The 19,679-nt window shown below is 44.3% G+C and overlaps 1 protein-coding gene across 2 annotated transcripts in view; it reads right to left on the reverse strand.

Moving 5' to 3' along the window:
- The window catches only part of dph1 (diphthamide biosynthesis 1), a 64,625-nt gene that overhangs the window by 15,159 nt on the left and 29,787 nt on the right, over positions 1-19,679 (reverse strand). For both annotated transcript variants that reach the window (XM_083773764.1, XM_083773765.1), the window contains 5 exons: positions 15,865-16,019; positions 13,164-13,285; positions 10,396-10,464; positions 9,472-9,628; positions 119-219 (listed from right to left, as the gene is read on the reverse strand). In XM_083773764.1, the coding sequence (XP_083629890.1) occupies positions 119-219; positions 9,472-9,628; positions 10,396-10,464; positions 13,164-13,285; positions 15,865-16,019 (604 nt within the window). The remainder of the gene's footprint in view (positions 1-118; positions 220-9,471; positions 9,629-10,395; positions 10,465-13,163; positions 13,286-15,864; positions 16,020-19,679) is intronic.

Consider the following 19,679-nt stretch of genomic DNA (forward strand, 5'->3'; position numbering starts at 1 on the left):
GAATAATATGTTAATGACCCAACGCCCAAATGCAATATGGTCCAATGTGAAGGACTACAACACTGGCCAGTGCGTGCGCGCGTGAAGAATGTAAGTTACTGTGTGGCTTTATACTTACGCATCCACATCAGGCATCAAGTCCAGCTTGCTGGGGAAAATTTCAGACAGCAGCACTCGTGTGAAGGACCTGCCTGATGACTCAAGCTTCGACTCTAAGTGCTGAGGAGAGGAAAAAACAAACAAACAATGACCACGTGAGACCAGGGGGCCAGCAGAGGGGCCACTCCATTTCCCATAGGCCTCAAACCTTATTCTGCATGAAGGTAAAACTCCACAAACCTGTGTTTTATATCGCACATGCAGATTTGCACACATACATACAGTACATATTATTATGTACATAATTATGTGTGCTCTTACACACACTCCAGTAGGAGGTCCTTATTAGGTGCTTCAATGCTCTCTGCTCTAGCATGGTTTAGTTAACAATGTCATTAGCATGGCTAATTCCAGTAGCTTGCAAGAGACGGGACATTTGCAAAAGTGGATAAGAATTACCAGCCCATCACCCGTGCCTAATATGATCAATAAAGGTCTACGTAGGTAGACCTTTATCGATCTCCTTGGGGAAATTCAGTATCCTGTTATTAGACAGAAGTGTGTGGGAAGAGTCCATGGTCACTCAGGACCCAGGCAAGAAATGCAGGTGTCCTAGTAGTAACAGCAGTAATCATGAAACACAGTATGCAGTAGGTATGGTACAAGAGTAACGAGAGAGATAAGACTAATAATATATATATATTTAAATTAAAATAGATTAAGTGTCTGCACTTGGTCTGATGGAAAGGGGGCATACTACACACACCCACCCCTCTGGACTTCAACTTAACCAACAATAATCAATTATTAAGACATGAGGCGATTCTACAAATGCCTTCTAAATCAGTAGTTCTCCATTTATTTTTTAATTTTAATTTTCAAAAATAAATAAATAAAAAATAGCAGATGTACAAGCTCACAGTATATCTGAGCTTGTATATCTGCTATTTGTGAATAGCCAACGCTAGTAAAATCTAAAATAACAAAGATGCTTTCCTAGTTTTAATGGGTTAAAATGCCCTATGCTTGCGATACTATCCTCGAATGGCTCCTTTGGTGAGATAAAGGCGAGAGCCTTTGCTGATAGCCAGTGTACTCGGGGACATCAGGAGAACATTTCTACAACTATGCTCTTGGACAGAGATAGCACTGTCCCCTCTGCTAGAGAGGTCATCTGTAAAACTCCACTCCTTAATCTGACCACGTCACCATGGGAAATCTGGTGGTACAATACACTCCAAACCCTTCCCTCCAAATCGACTGGAAAATTGTGGGTATTCCATCTCTGGATGATATTTTAACTTCCAGCACTAACTTGCGTGCGCGCGTGTGTGTGTAAGCATGCGTGTTTGTGTGTGTGTACGTGTGTGTGCGTGGGCATGCGTGTGCGTGCGTGTGCGTGCGTGCGTGCATCCGTGTGTGCCAAAGTGCAGATACACAGGGTGTATCTGTGTGTTTAACAGAAGGAGCACTGTCACAGTACAGGTTTGGAGATGACAGCTGAAAAGCTGCTCATCTCTAAAGCTCACTCTTCTGACAGGCCACGCTGAGGTGCCGCACAGATGTTGCCGAGTGGCCCCTCTCCAAAGTAATGAGGCCAGGATGAGAAGAGGCTACCAACTAAACTCAAAATGGGGGGAAAAAGGGATGAGAGGAAAACACATAGGCCGCTATGTAATTGTCTCAGGGACCCTACATTAAACACCTGTTGTATTAGTTAACGTTTACGCGCCAAACTTCGACAATCCCAACTTTGTGTCAACTCTGGTCTCTCGTTTGCCTAATTTAGATACTCATCATTTAATACTTGGTGGTGATCACAATTGTGTGATCAACCCCCATATTGATCGTTCAAATCCTAAATATTTAACTCCAACTGCAATGGCTAGAACTCTCACCGACCTCATGTCTCATTTAGGCTGTATTGAACCATGGCGCTTTCAGCACCCCACTGCTAGGGACTTTTCTTATCTCTTGCCTACAAGTTTCTTTCCCAATAATTTTTTGTAAGTATTGTTTATTATCGTACATTTTTCTATAAGTCTATTCTCCCCTCAGGGCTAGCGGGTGGGTGGGTGGGTATGTGTGTTATTGTCGGTTTTGTTTTGTCATGGATGGTGTTGTTGTTTTTTTGTTTTGTTTTGTTTTTATGTACCATGTTCCTTGTCACAAACTGTAAAGGGCAAGTTCCCCTCCGCTCCACAAGGAGACCCCACAATGGCTCAGGAAGGACTTGTGGCAGTGCCTCACTGCCTCCCTCACTTCCTCCCAATAAAGCAGGCCTGGATGATGCTCACTTGTCCTTTGTCTTCAAACACATGCACAGCCACCTTTGTGTTCACTCTGTGCATGGAGATGTTTGCCAATGCGTCTTTTGATCTTGTATCAATGTAAGTTATCCCCAATGATGTGGATTATCTTTTGTATTGATATTCTGATTTATATTATGAACTTTCTAGATGTATGGCTAAATATTATTTATTATTTATTATTTAAGCTCTGTCCACTGAGAGTATACCTGCTACTAGTATAACAGACTCAACCCAGCTCTTCACAGAAGAAGCCACCCCACAGTCTCAAACTATTACACCTAGTAGTCCAACTATACCTCACCAAACACAAACAGAGCCTCACCTTTCACCAAAGCCAACATTAACTTCCTCTCACAAAGAGGATCAAAACCCTTCACCACCTGGTGAAGCCATTCCAGGTCCTGATGTTAGACCTAAAAGGAATAGACGCCCCCCTGATTGGTATGGTATTTCACAGCAAAGGCAACCTGCACTGTCCCTCGGTGCCCTAAGTTCTCACAGCAGGAGGACTCGAACAAAATCATGCTTTAGTCTCCAGGCTAGGTCTCAATTAAGTAGGCATTCAAGCAGCAGTAGCCATGCTTCACACTTAAGTGATCTCCAAATCAGTGTTCTGGATGAGAAGAAAAGGAGAGATGAACTAGAGGAGCTTAAAAGGCAACGACAGGAGGAAAAGCAGCTTGATGAACAATGTAAGTCAATTGATGAGAGAGCCAGAGCTGCTCAGCACATGCAAGAGGATGCACATAAGGAGAGAGAGAGAATCGTCAGACAGGTCGGAATGGACCGACGCATCCGCATGAAAGAGCACCAGCTTCAATCAGCCCAACTTGTTTCCAGCTTTATTCATCAAAATATAATTTCTGACGAGCACCCTGAGGGAGCTGCTGCGCTCATTCCCTCTCCTGATGGAAAAGCCACGTCTTCATTCTATGGCCTGCCTCCCATATTCACTCCTGCCTCCTCAAGAACGATGAATGCTGACTCACATCCCCTAACATCATCAACTGCTCAGCCATCTCCAACATCCTCCATGCTTCAATCAATACAGCAAGATGTAGCTCCTGCCCAAGCCACTATGCAGCCCTTAGGCCCTATTCAGGCTCCCGGTGTGCCCTATGTAGCTCCTGCCCAAGCCACTATGCAGCCCTTAGGCCCTATTCAGGCTCCCAGTGTGCCCTATGTAGCTCCTGCCCAAGCCACTATGCAGCCCTTAGGCCCTACTCAGGCTCCCAGTTTTCCCTATGTAGCTCATGCCCAAGCTGCATCGCTGTCCATCCCTCACATGTCTGCCCAGACAATGCCATCCTCCAGTCACCATGCAGCTGCCAGTGTAACACACTCTGCCCTCTCTACTCACCATGTACTTCCACCTCCATTTACTGTCCATGCCCCAGCCTATACTGCGCCCATGCCTGGCCCTGTACAGCCCAGTTCCATCAGTAGTAGCCAACCACCAATGCTACAAGCCACATCATACCAGCAGCCACAATCTGCTTATTCACAGGTTCAAACCCCCAACTCCATGGATCTGTTTATAGCCTCTGCATATGGGATACCCAGGCCATCACTTCCTGTGTTCAAGAGTGGCAGAGAGACCGAATTCGCCCTCCAGTATGGCTCCGCCAGTGTCGGCGGTTTTCCAGTCTGGCTCCCGTACAGTGGTCGACCGCCAGAGTGGTCGTGTCGACGGCCGTGGTCCCCTGGATCCCGACCACCTGGTCACCCTCCGTACCTACCTGCCTCGTCCTTCGTTCCTGACTGGGGCGGCCAGTTCCGCTCCTATCCAGCCTCCGGGCCGTCCGCCCGAGGTAACCCCCTGTCACCAGCCTGAAGATCTGGTCAACACGTGGCGGCTGAATGCCTCTCACCAGCCCCAAGTTCGTGTCTTCCCAGACAACATACGCCCTGTTTCCAGACTAATCCCACTCCCTTAAATCCCAGAAGAAACCAACAACAGAAACAGCCATACACACCGTCCTGATTGAAGTGGAAGGTACTCTGAACTCAAAACCATGAGTAAATACATCTCATCTTTGGAGATTGTCCTAAATACATCTCATCCTTGGAGATTGTCCTAAATACATCTCATCCTTGGAGATTGTCCTAAATACATCTCATCGTTGGAGATTGTCCTAAATACATCTCATCTTTGCTGAAGTGCACCCGGTCAAGTAGTTACCCCAAATTCAAGGTACCAAAGCTCTGAACTTCCGTTTGGCTTCTGTGGCCCTAATGCATGGAATGACCTTGCTGACCCTGACCCTGTCACACCAAACGTGTGAAATGTTGTTGATGGGGCGGCCTGACTCCTCTCTTCCCCAGGCAATCTATTGTTCAAGTGATCAAGGAACGCATTTGCTGCACAAATCCGGGGGCGGCTGTCACAAACTGTAAAGGGCAAGTTCCCCTCCGCTCCACAAGGAGACCCCACAATGGCTCAGGAAGGACTTGTGGCAGTGCCTCACTGCCTCCCTCACTTCCTCCCTCTCACTCCCAATAAAGCAGGCCTGGATGATGCTCACTTGTCCTTTGTCTTCAAACACATGCACAGCCACCTTTGTGTTCACTCTGTGCATGGAGATGTTTGCCAATGCGTCTTTTGATCTTGTATCAATGTAAGTTATCCCCAATGATGTGGATTATCTTTTGTATTGATATTCTGATTTATATTATGAACTTTCTAGATGTATGGCTAAATATTATTTGAATAATATGCAATATATAATATATGATTAAAGGCCATACTATATTATAATTTAATGTTTATATAGAAAGATATTATAATTAGTTTATTTTCTTTGTTTATTTATAGAACCATCATCAAGGCAATCATCTGAATGTCAACCTTTATCCTACAAAATAAAACTGGATAATACAAAATCCTGCTTCCTGGTGGTTTGTGGCTCCAGTTTAACTTTATATCCTAACATTCCTTGTATGTCTTGTATTTAAAAAAATGGAAAAAAATGAAAAAAAAACACATTATTTTACTACAGTACTCAAGTGAATTGACAGACATGGCTCTGAGTGACAGGTCCCTGATTGGACCTGCCCCCTCTGTTCCTTATTGGTCCTCCCTGACAACACCAGTTTCCTGTTGGCTGGGCACTCTTCCTGTCTCTGTATAAAAGCTCAGTTGAACTTGGCCTTCAGCAGGGGATGACAGCATTTCAGCAGCAGAGAATCGATCCCTCTTGTCCTCTCTTGTGCCAGCCTTATTGTTTTCGTTTGTTCTTGTTCATTATGCCGTAAGTTCTGTTTTGTTTTGGTTAGCCCAGTTCTAGTTCATAGTCATTGTTAATTTGCTTATAAGTTTGTAAACGAATTATTTATCATTGCTTAACAAGAAGCCCGGTTCCTACCTTTTCCATGTAGGGGTGCCAGGTCTTTTCTTTTGTTAACTTATTGTAATTTTGGTTAGTTTAACGTTCTGTTAGGGCCTTTAGATAGGGGTAAACTTTTGATTTCCAGTTAGATTCGTTTTGTTAGATAGCACCCGCACCTTGAAGCCAAAATGTGAGAAGTTGTGAACCAAAAAATGTAAACTCTCTGCTATTGAACAAAAAGAGCGACTACCAATAAATTGAAGTTCTTTTTTCACCCTGTCTCCTCTCAAATTGTGTCATGTCCCTTCACCCTAGACGAAGGTCCATAACACTCGTGCTCAGATACACACGTACGCATACGCACGGACATTGCTGGTTGTAGGAGTGGTTGCACCACAGCAGATCAAATGGAGGAGAGAGAGAGAACAAAGAGAAGGCTGGAGGCATGTAGGAGCACAGCTGCAGGACAGGTCTCAGGTGGCTTTAACTCGAAAATCATTCTTAGCCGATCGATCGGCACGGATGCGTGTGCGTTGTGTGGACTAGCCCCTAGTTATGCAAACCCTTGCAGTATGTTGTGGGCACTGGGTCACACATGTATGCAGGAATACACACATACTAGGGGTTATTAAAGCATAAAAACACGGTTTCACCACGTAACTGTTTATAGCTGCAAGAAAAACTGCTTTCCCAGTATTTATAGTATACCTTGAAAGAAAGGCAGGTTGGAATGAGTCTGAAGTTTGCTTGCATACTGTATATGGGTGGAGGACCATTATGCCCTATTTTTGACAAACGGCAACCATACAATTTGACTTCTATGGTTGTATTGACCACACACACACACACACACACACACACACACACACACACACACACACACACACACACACACACACACACACACACACACACACACACACACACACACACACACACACACACACACACACACACACACACACACACACACACACACACACACACACACACACACACACACACACACACACACACACACACACACACACACACACACTAATCTATACAGTGAATTGTCTCATAACACAAATCAAAAGGCAGACAGCTAGATCAAAGGTACAACGTTCTATCAATTTCTTGGCCTCAAGATTCAAATGTGCAATCACAAGGTCACACAGCCGGGTAGATTGCTTGTCATATATAAAGAACATTTCACCATACCCATACAGCTTGTCAAGTGAAGCTGACAGGGAGAGACGGATATTACAAATGATTGCATAAGTGCCCCGAGGACACATAGATGGTTTGAATGAGGATAGGCTTATTGTCTACATTCCAGACATGTGTTTGATGCACTGCGACATGTAAGAAAAACACATTTGAAATATTGATAGTAGTCATTATAGTGCGATCCATGGGTATTTTCTGTCTATTGTATTATTGTAAATGTGATCACTTCAAACAAAGAATGAAAATTATGCATGTGTTCATTGTCTGAGTTTAATTGCTGGAAGGAAAGAAAACAAAAGTGCAGTCGCATTTTCTACATTTCCAATTTGTTTTGTTAGTTTGTGTCTGCCAATATTCAATTAGATTATTTTTTAGTCAAATTAATGGAAATTCCAAAAATCCCACAATCTTTTACACAGTTGCAATGTAGGGGCTGAGCTGTCTAGATTACACACACACACACACACACACACACACACACACACACACACACACACACACACACACACACACACACACACACACACACACACACACACACACACACACACACACACACACACACACACACACACACACACACACACACACACACACACACACACACACATTTACTGAGCAATGAGTCACCACATTTTCCATCAGAAGCAAAGATGCTACAATAGCTTCATTACATTATATGTCGAACCGTCCTAGCCCTGCAATGGTGGGTCACTGGATTACGTAAACGTGAATATCAGAATCACGCATCTATTTCTAGATAATGATTAACCAACACCTAACGTTAATTCACTTTGTTTGATGGTATTTTCTAATCTCTGCAATATATGAGCTTTTCCCACTGTCCCAACACTGTCCTCTATATTATGACTTTTGTAAAATAAAAAAATCTGATTTTCATTTCACATTCAGAAAAGCCTCTGGCGACCCCTCGGAGGGTCACAACCCCCAGGTTGAGAACAATAAATTCAGATTAATGGACAGGATCTTGAAGAGGCAGAGCAGTTCCCTTACTGGGGAGCCACAGTTTGTAAAGAGGGAGGTGGCAGGAAGGACGTGAAGAATAGATTGCCAAAAGCAAGAGGTGCATTCATCAGACTTAAAAAAGACCCGGAGCTCCAACAGCGTCACAAGAAGAACCTAAAACTGTACTTGCTATGGAATGAACTTCCCATTGCAATCAGAACTGCAGACTCACTCCCAATCTTCTGCCGTAGTCTGAAAACTCACCTCATCTCACCTCATCTCACTCATCTCACCTCACCTCACCTCACCTTGGCCAGTAGCACTTGCACTAGCCTCGACAACCTTACCTTACAGGTGTATGCAAAGGCTAAATCTATGTAATTTTGATTTATAATTTAGCATTAGATTAGATGTATGAATTAGCATAGCATTTTATGTAGACATAGCACACAGCACTGTAAAATGTATACTCATAGCTTCACTGTACAGATAATCCACTGTTAGACAGATATTATGTTCTTTGCTTGCTTATGATATTTGATGACTATTTCTATATATTTGATGTATTACGTTGTATTGTTCCTGCTTACTGGAAATCGCTCTGGATTAAGCCTGGATTAAATGCCTAAATTGTAAATTGTACAAGACGCTAGTGATGGCAGTATTGCTATATGGATGTGGAACGTGGAAAATGAACAAAGGAGACAACAAGGCAGTTGATGTGTTCCATAACAGACGCCTACGAAGAATACTCCGTATACATTGTCAAGATCACGTCAGTACTAAAGGCCTGCTAGAAAGAGCCGAGATGAAGCTACAGAGTGAGGAAGTGAAGCTGCGTAGATGGAATATGGTTGCACACATACTAAGACAGGACCACAACAATAACTGCCACACAGCATTGACATGGCAGGCACCAGAATGGAAACGAAGAAAAGGAAGACCAAAGACCACCTGGAGGCGTACCGTTGAGAAAGAAAGACAAGAAGCAGGATTTAAATTATGGTCTGAAGTGAGGACTGCAGCAGCTGAACGTGAAAAGTGGAATCTCTCTGTGAAGGCCTCATGTGCCACAAGGCACAATGTTTATAGGTAACAGGTGAGAGAGCGAGTGCATTTTCCGGCAACGGCGTCAGTTCCGGCGTCGCTGCCAACTGCCGATAGTAGCCGCAGCAGTGTTTCTGCATTAGTCCGACGACACCCTACCCCATGCCCCATGCCCTAACCTAACCTCACAGTTAAGCCACGGGTGATTTTTAACCTGCAGCGCATGTCGGGAGACGGGAGCCACGAATGAGTTTTAACCAAACACGCATGTGTCGGTACACTGCCGAGGCTGTTATCGGCAGTTGCTGCGTCTGGACCGGCAGCCACTGGACGGACCGACTCTGCCGCGGCACGGCACGGAACGGCGGCGGAGTGTCATAATCCCCCCCCCCCCCCTCCTCGGCAGGTGCCGCCCCTCCCCCCGGCAGCGCCGTGGGATCGCCACTGCCCGAGAATGCACTCGCTGCTTCTGTAACAGGTGGTAACAGAGTACAATATGCTCTTACCTCCAAGACTTTGGGGCTGCCCTGCCGGCCCAGTGTACCCATGATGAGGCCCCATTTCTGGGCTGAGCGTGCCTTGTCGATAGCCTGGAACCTCAAAGCCCGCATGGCCTCGTGATCATAATACTCCCTGGTGAACACCTTACTGTATGGGTCATATCTGCACGCACGCACGCACACCCCACACACGCACGCACATGCACACCCCACACACGCACGCACATACACACACACACACACACACACACACACACACACACACACACACACACACACACACACACACACACACACACACACACACACACACACACACACACACACACACACACACACACACACACACACACACACACACACAGAATGGATTGTTAACAAAGATATCTTTATCTATCCTGAGGACAGAATCACAACAAAGGATGAGAAAATCCAATCACGAAGGTCCATCAAGTATGACAGCAGCTACTGTATCTCAGAGAAAAGAGAAGCATCTTTGACTATCTAATCTTTTATTCTTCACTACAAGAGACTCACTTGAGATTAGCATCTTGTTTATGAGGAGCCAGTGTGATGATATGCATGACAGTGCAGTGCGCAAGTCTATTTAAAAACTTTATTTCCTTTTGGGTACCAAAAAGTCTCAGGAAAAACAAACCCTCTTGTGGGCAGTGCATTCATATACTTCCAGAGACCCTTTTCACAATAAGTTAAGTTTCAAATCCTTTCTCATTATGTTTTGTCAGTCATTTCCTAATTTCCGTGAGTCTGGAATGATCAAATTAAATTCCCAGTGTTGTTGATAACTGTTGGAGGTTTCACAGCTACTGACCAAGATCCCGATAAAACATGTCATGTCAAGAGATAATAAATTACATTTTAGAGAACACAGAGACCGTTTCATAACAATGATCATTGCTGTTACTTTACCTGTAAGCAGGTATATCTGGGTTGGCGATCATGATTGACTCTAGGTGAAACCGTCCATCTCCCAAGTAACTATAAAGAAAAACACATGAACCATAAATGCTTACGCCCACAGACGAATGAAGATAAGAGTAAGCAAGAGAGGCGAGAGTATGTGAGAGGGCGAGCAACAACTTCCTCCAGGCAAACATACTTGCTGTGTTTACGACAATAGCTATCGGTCTTATCCTCCTACACATCCTCCCTTCCCTTTTATCTCCATCCCTCTCCCTCCCCGTAGCAGAGGAATAAAGGGGTGTCAGTGTCAGGTACAGGGGCCTGAGGCAGAGGTTGAGGTTCTGACCAATTTCTACTGTCCAGGAACATGACTCTTAACGATCGCAGCATGCTGTTTACACAGGTGCCAAGCCTTTACACTTAACCCATGGGCTGCACTGGGGGGAGAGCACAATATAAAAGAAAGCATAATGAGTAAAGTAATGTATGATTACACACAAAACAAAATGCGTAGCCCTCCCAGGTATTGGCTTGGGAACATCTTGCTAGACAAAGGGGAGAGGACAGACAATTACACCCACTAATTGGCCAGTATTTAGCCAAGCCACTGAAACAGGCTGTGGGTGGGATTTCATATGAGCTCCCAAGGAGACTCTGCTCACCTAAGTCACCCTTTTTAAGTGTGTTTGTGCAAGCATGCGTAACACTCTAGCTGTGTGTGTGTGTGTGTGTGTGTGTGTGTGTGTGACTGTGTGTGTGCGCACGCACGTGTTCATGCTATGCTATGTCTGTGCCGTGCAGGATAAGAATATTGAGCAGCGGTGCAAATTATATCTGACTGAAGCCCCCTTTGTGCCGCCCCACTTTGCTTTGCAACATCCAAGGCCCTCACATAATCACGTTCCCTACAATAATCCTACGGCTCGTCTCCCTCATACCTACCTCTATTCTGCAGCTTCAACAGGACGGCGCTCTCTCCCATCACAGTCTTTCGTATTTCATCCATATTCTATTATCCTTAGTAAAAGTGTTGAGTGCTTTAGCTATAATGGCAAATGCTATATGGGTTCTGCATTATGCAACAGCCCGACCTTCTATTCTGCTCTTTATTGTTCCCGGTGCCGGGGCGGTCCGTACCAGAGAGGTTTCAGAGGCGCTGCAATGGGTAGGAAATAAATGGTGACTGAGCTTTTCTTAAAGCTGCTTTCACATTGAGCCTTTTAGAGATACTTCTCTTCATTATACTAATGAGATAGATCAGCACATTTTACAAAATATCAGAACATTAGAGGGGGCTCAAAGGCTAATATACCATTCCTCACTTCCTCACTAATGTGAGAGTCATTATGACTCGGGCATATTGTATTTTTTGCAGTGTGGTGTTATCCCTAATTTAAGTTATGTAAGACAGCCCACTGTTAAAAAAAAATTGAAAGTGCTATTAACACTTTCCCTCCCATTAGTTAGTTAGTTGATGTAGAACAGCTTCCCTCCCGTTCACGAGTTATGTTTTCATTGTTTAATTCACGTTTTTAATACGTTTTAAGACTTACACGGTTTCCATCGGACAGAGTGGGATAGGTTCCTCCTCCGCTCTTTGGATAATTTATCAACACTACGACAAAGAATCACACCATTGTAAGGCGGACTTTGAACCAGCGCGGTGGTTCTTCAAAGGTTAGTGAAAAACTAGGCAGTCAAATGGGGACTGCGATGTATTTATCCCGCAGTCAAACTAGCCGTTTCAGTTCATACGACGTATGAGGCCGTCATAAGGATCCCGAAAAATTTGTGCCTACGACGTCTGAGGACGTCCTAGCGACGTCCTAGTGACACGGGGCGAGATAAGAATATTCAGAATTTTTCCTTTTTTTTGGCATTTAGCTTTTCGCTTTCCGTACGCTAACGCTTAGTGCAACTATTAGCTTGTCATTGACTCCCATGTTAGCGCGGCGGAAAGAATGACTCGTATCTCCTAATCCAAGGCGCTCTCCGTGGTGATAAATGGATCGATATGCTGGCGCTTCATTTCTGCTCCTCATCCGTCTCTCCCGCAAAATATGAACGCTTTTTGGAGCGTAATTTTTTTAATTAAGATGATCGGGGATGTGAGGTCACTTAGTAAAGTCATCGTTTTTAGGAAAGTGTTTCCGGTTCATGGCTTTCAGAGTAAAAGCGATCAGACAACTCTGGCACCCCGGAGCTTCTATTTTGATGCACTTCCGGCACTAAATGTGCTAACAGATGGAGACACAAAAGATCATCTCTAGATGTGTTCTCTTACCTGCCGACACTGTGAACACGAATCTGTGCTTTCACAGATCAATATTGATGTTAAACTATATCACATTATGAAAAGAGAATTTCCGCAACATAACATGCCTACGCGTGGTTGACAAAATGATTGCACAATGTCATTGCTGTCGTCACAACGCAGCATATTGTGAACAGGTGAATGTGTTGCTGCTCAAACCAGTAGTAGCTGCCTATTTGAAAGGCGTGCATGTTAAGAATGTATTTTTAGCAGTATAGTCCTCCAGTGTGGTTGTTTCTGACTGAACATTAGAGATCATGTTTGATCCATCACATTGAATCCCTTTGGTGGCACCTAGAGGACCAGGGCGGCGGGGAAGGAAGGATGCATAATTACGGCACAGAGTCTTGTTGACTCAGACAGTGTCTATTGGTTGGGGCAGCCAAAGTGACGAGCTGGGGCCAGGGATCAGGGTTGTGTCTGGGGGGACATGGAGGAAAGAGGAAGCAACGCGTCTCACATAATGGCGTCGACATTGCGGTCCAAACGAGGCGAGGTGCAGCCCAAGATCTCTCCTGGTGACAGAGGCCGACATTGGGGCACCAGCACTTCATACTCCGATTTCAGTGGTGCGCTCACCGCCTGCATCGGGGAGAGAAATGACAGTGACAGAGAGTGAAAGCAAAGGTGAGGAAGGCAGGAGTGGCAATGGGCTACAACACGTATGAATGGCTACAGTCTGGGTGGGAGTGAAAGCAAAGAGAGAGTGAAAGCAAAGGTGAGGAAGGCAGGAGTGGCAATGGGCTACAACACGTATGAATGGCTACAGTCTGGGTGGGAGTGAAAGCAAAGAGAGAGTGAAAGCAAAGGTGAGGAAGGCAGGAGTGGCAATGGGCTACAACACGTATGAATGGCTACAGTCTGGGTGGGAGTGAAAGCAAAGAGAGAGTGAAAGCAAAGGTGAGGAAGGCAGGAGTGGCAATGGGCTACAACACGTATGAATGGCTACAGTCTGGGTGGGCTCTTTGTACAAAACAAAGAGGGAGGGAACAAAGTTCAAGGCTATTTGACTGTAACATGCGTCACCCTTAACACATATCATACAGCTGGTAGCAACAATGCAAGCAGTGAGATTATTGGACTCCGAGCTTCCTTAACAGTCTGGATAAAAATATAATAATGTACAAAGACTAAGTCAGAACAGAAATATGAAAAAATTAAATAAATAAAAATGCATGAAAATGAATTTAAAAAAATGCAATAAGCTGCAACAGAAATAGGTAGCTGATTACTCGGTAAGTCCCCTATTCCAACCCCTCCCGGAGGGTTTCTGAAACAAAAATTGGGGCGCTAATAAAGTCTAACTCATGTTGCTATGATTAGGTGATGTAATGGTGATGGAAAACAAACGGTGACAAAACAAATTAAATTCTCTTTGTTGTTAATGGCATTTAATGTTTGTGTTAGGGACAAGATGACGTACATTTTCCCTTCATTGTCAATGGCGTTTTTAAAACAAAAATTTAACTAGAAAACAAACATTAAACCCGTATATAGGAGGATCTAGCACCCCTCAAAAAACTGGAAATATATTATTTTAATGAGTGTCAACTGATCCAAACACCTACACATCATACTATAATTCTAACAATGTCTAAGTGTCTGTGTGTGTGTCTGTCTGTGTGTCAGAAACACTGCCGTAGCTCCTTACTGCCTGCACCAATCACTTTTCACACAGGCATTGACCATATGAATATGGAGGGAGTAACGATGCCCTTTTTTCGATTTCACACATTAATGATTATTAATGAATGTATTAGTCAATTACAAACGCACCCGGGCGCAGTACCCCCCACGGCCACAAGGGGGGGGGGGGGGGGGGGGGGCAAATATCTCACAACGGGTAAGGGCTAGTCATTAAAACAAACAAAGTGAGAGGAGAGTGAGAGCAAAGGGCAATAATGACAGGGAGGATCAGGATAGCAGAGGTTGTGTAGTTTTAGTTCCAAGCAGAAGCGGAGTGATACATTGACCGCTTTAAAGTTCAACGGTAATTGTACTGTTACACCCAACGTGACTATGCGTCCTAATTGGGCTTCACAGCCAGCTAAACTCTCTCCTATAACACCGGGGCTCCACCGGGCGCGTTGCGTCTCCGTCGCGTGCTTCAAAATACTAACCGGGGCAATTTTAATGCAGTCACGCAACACAACGCAACGCGGGCAGTGGAGCCACCCTTCATTAGGGAACATTCCCTGACGTTGACGGAGACGCGACGCTGACGCGCCCGGTGGAGCCATGGTGTTAGTCTCCTGAACAGGCAGAAGTGTTGTACATGGACTGGATTTAATATAGGAAAGTGTGAAACGGAAACAGATGAAACTGCATCAAACACTGAAGCACAGCAAAATGAACAGCGCCCCCTGGAGACAGGGAGGTACTAACTAAAAGAATAATGTAGCAACTATGCCACCTAGCGGCAGTAAAGCAAAAACAGGGAATATCTTCCATAACAGTAATCCAGGAACGCTGTGGGTGAGCCAGACCTCCTGCCCATACTGAGCACCCTCCTACACAAGCCTACACAACCATGAGGCATGAGAGTGAGGGGGAGGCAGGCACAAACACTGTGTTGTGCACAAAAACTCATATATAGACACCGATACATTACACACTTGAGTGCACACACATAATGCAACTCTCCCATATACAGAACATGACACACACGCATGTGGAGCGGTGTGTAAAAATATGCTGCGGTTACATTAGCGAGGCTAGTGTTGTCGGTCCGACGTGAGTGGAGGCAGAGTGGCAGAAAGAAGGACGGCTCTCTGTGGCACCAGCAGGGTTACAGCGAGGGAAGCAGCCTGCATGCACCCGCCAGTATCGCTACTGCTGCAGCTACTGCTTATGTAAAGAGCCGAGCAGAGCACCACGTGAACCGAGAGGCTTCGCCAGTTCACGCCTCCTTTCAAATCCAAAATAACTGCATTTCCCGAGCCCACACTTGAACTGCACCTCAAAGAAGCGTGCGCCCGCCTGCTCACGAAGGAACAAAAGACTCCTGGGGAGCATGTGTGACAGAAAGACAGTGAATATGCCTACCTTTGTGTGCACGGCATATATGTGCATACAAAGGTACATGCACGCACGCACGCACGCATCAACACAAACACACACACACACACGCACACACAAACAAACAAAAAGTTCCTGTTCACCTGCAGTGCAGCCACAAACTGAATCGTGCTGACAAGCGCCAGAGAGCGTCCAGAGGGGAAGTTGAACTTGACCGTGTCCAGGAAGTGTGCATTGTCCATCTGGATATCCACAAACACGTAGAGCATCTTAATGCCCGCTGTGGCGTCTATGGGGACTGCAGGAAGACAAAGACACGAGAGAGGAGATCGATGAATAATTCACACTGTTATGCTAGGTAGGCCTCTGGCAGATACCAAGAGATATGCACTATTTATGGCACCCCCAGCCTGTCACTTGCATGTATTCCGTGTTACATTTAGGTCCATAACAGTAGTAAGACATGGTCTGGCAAGCAGTAGGCACCCATGCCACCACCCTCGATCCATTTGAGTCTTCCTCACACATGGAAACTAACGTAAAAGCCTAAAGTATTTGTTTATTATTTTTAATTTATTTATTATTATTATTTATTTGTATTATTCGTTTTTATAAATCATTTCTATAAAATGCGTTAAAAATGCAAAAAATATGGATTCTTTGTTTGCTATGGTTTCTTTTTTAAGAATAATGTATACATCTTTGTACTGCCCCTGAAGATGTTATGAAATCATGTATATATTATTTATAAAATAATAATCATGTATAATTCTTGAAACCACCCCTGATCACCAGGTAAAGAACCCTCGGTTGAAATGTCGTATTACTGCTGTTTTGTCGCTAATACATATTTTTGGAGCATTGTTCTACAATTCCTGTTCTTACAGTTCGGCTCTGCACCAAATAACGGAGAATGTGCGTTTTTCTCTAAATTATTAGGGACACATGCAATTAGTATTAATGCCATTAATTTCAAGGCACATTTACTACACACTTGGGCCTTGTAGATGTAGCTGGAGACACAAGTGGGAGAGAATCCAAGATTGGGAAAGGGCATAGATTGGGGGGTGGGGAGTGGGCACATTATCAGTACCGTTGATCACCATAATTACAGCTCCTCTTGTGTTACATTCAATTTACGGCTCATGAGCGAGAGACATTTTGTGCTATGATTAAACAAATGGGCCATTATCATGTAAATGTTTTTGAACAAGCATAGCCCACTTGAACGTGCAGATCAAGTGGAGAGAGAGGTAACGGGAGAAACGCATGATGGCTGGGCGGGAAATGGTGATGGAGGTTGCGTGCGTGCGAGCGTGCGTGCGTGCGAGGTGGAACGGGGAAGTGAGAATGAGAGTAGCAAGGGCTGATCTACTGTAGAGGAAAAAGAGAAGCACTGAAAGCTATTTTCACTGTTGGTCCAAAACCTTTACTGGAAATAGAAAAAGAACCAATGTGTGTGTACAATGGATTCAATGCAGTTGGAAAGCTCAAATACATTATATTGGTTAAATATTCATATAAGGCAGACTTAACCACTTTCAACCTGGTGTCAATGTTTTGGGCAAGCCATTAGGCAAACATAATTTATTTGTAGTTTGGCTTTTTTCATGCTACATGTTTGACAGTGTGACACAGTGACACTGTCATACAACAAAGTATAAACTACAGTATAAAGTATAAACTAGAGCATTAAGAATGACCCAACATGAAATATAGAGATGCGTGTTTTCATGTACAATATCCATCTGGACAGAGGGTCTGCTGGAGATGGAGGAGAGAGAGAGAGAGACGGAGAGAGAGAGGAATAGAAAAGTCCGATCAATGTAGGCCCGGAAATACATTGGAATTCAATTTTGGAGGGGTTGGGAGGCGGGTGGCGGCCGCTAGATAATGTAACTGTATATATTCAGGAAGGTTGGGAATGGGAGCAAAGAACTGAAAAAGAGAAAGGGGCAGAAGCGGTGTTGGATTGTCAATTAGCCGCTACCAGAGTGATGAATGGATTTAGGATCTGAGCAGAGATGGGAGAGGAACAGAGATAGGGACGGATAAGGGGTTTAAAAGGACGGTTGCTGGAGAGGAGTTAAATATAACGTAACACAGCAGAGGTTGGGGACCCAGTGGGCATGGATGTTTAGTAAAAAGTCGAGACTGAGATACATCTGCGTTGCCGTCCATGGATTCGTACAGTCACTGCCCCAAAAACATAAAGGGCAAAGTAAAGTGGCATTGATTTGCCCTGTGATCACATTAGTATGGCAGGCAGCCTGCGGGCACTTAGTCACTGCAATTAGAGAGACAGTCAATGAGACAGACAGAGAGGACTTGTACACACTATCAGTAATTTCATTTGTCTCATTTCCAAGTTAACTCGGTTTCTCAATATGGGTCATAAATCGATGCATTCAGCACGCCTCATTAATACAGACACAGAGTGAAAAGACAGACTGAGGTCGCATTCTCACCTAATACTCAATGCAAATTCGCGGAGAAGGTGGGATTCTTGCATATTTAATTTGCTGCGATTTGCCTTCACACTGCGCTGTGATCCGCAGCAATTGCAAACGCAGGAGGGAACTTCATCAATGTGTTCAATTCATAAACTACACAGTGAAATCTATGGTGTTAATACTAGACTAGACGTTTCTTACGCGTGTTCTTCTGGGCATGTGGAGGCACAGCTCTGCAGCACAAAAGTTTACAAGTTCATCGACATGAAGAAAGTTCCCACTCCCTCCCCACACAGTGACAGCAGTGACAATTAACACTCCATGTTTACGCACAGATGGACTGAATATTCTGTACAGTGTTTTTTGAGTTTCTGTTTCCTTAAGCAAATGATTAATGTAGGCTACTCGTCCTCATATTTCAATGAGGGCTTCAGTCTCCTTATTTGCCCATGTCTATCCACGGTTAAACGGGACAACTTTGCGCTGCATAAAATTAATATCCCTTCTCCGTCTCCAACTGTGTTTAGATCCTCATCCACCACATAGTTTGCTTTATTTCCTTTATTTGCTGCGGATTGCATTCCCACCTGCACTGAATCGAAATCTGGTGTGAAGGCGACCTAAGTTGCATCGGTGATGATGGATTGCAATTTAATATACAGTTATACTACGGTATAGAACCACACCAAGGTAACACTTGTTTATGAACACCTTTGCAGCCCTTTACTGAGGACCTTCCCTGTACACAATCGCAACACCATAACAAGAATCATTGATGTGCTGTGAGCTATTTTTGATACTTTTGTCAAAAGTTTCATGTGATACTGTCATACGATACGGTCATACGATGTAGTATGACCGATGAAGTATAAAATAAGGCTTTCATTTACAGTGACACTATTCTGTTAGAATAGGTGAGAATTCAGGTTTTTATTTTGTGGCACTATGCCTCTACTGCTCCTGTCTGCTGGTAGACTAGAGCAATGTAGAACAAAAATGTGGATATTATTGCACCATTTCCCTTTTTTAAATCAAATAGAACAGACAGTATAGGTTTCATTCACTTGCACATTCAACATGAAGGTTATATGTTGGCCAAACAAGAAAAGAGGTGAAAATGAAAGATGATAGCTAATAAAAGCCAACTAGAGGGGAAGGAAAACACATAAAAGCATAGAGTATCTGTGTGTGTGTGTGCGTGCGTGCGTGCGTGCGTGGAATGATACAGAAATCCTTTAATCTCGTGCAGGTGTCTGGCATTCACACCATAATGCTTCACACATCTGAAGTGGCGCTGCCTCGTGTCAGTCTGTCAGTCAGCCTTTACCCAGTACAGTACAGTACAGTGACAGTCAGAAGTGATGGAGGGAATACTAAACATTACTTGATACGATACGGTGACTTGTTAGCTTGTAAGCAATATAGGTTATGCATTAAAGCACAGATTTGCACAGGGGAAAGTGCTCAATCTATTCTCTAATAATCGGGCATGTTAAGCTGCACTA

This window comes from Protomyctophum parallelum (assembly GCF_964188405.1).
Source record: "Protomyctophum parallelum genome assembly, chromosome: 9".
NCBI classification, from domain to species: Eukaryota; Metazoa; Chordata; class Actinopteri; order Myctophiformes; family Myctophidae; genus Protomyctophum; species Protomyctophum parallelum.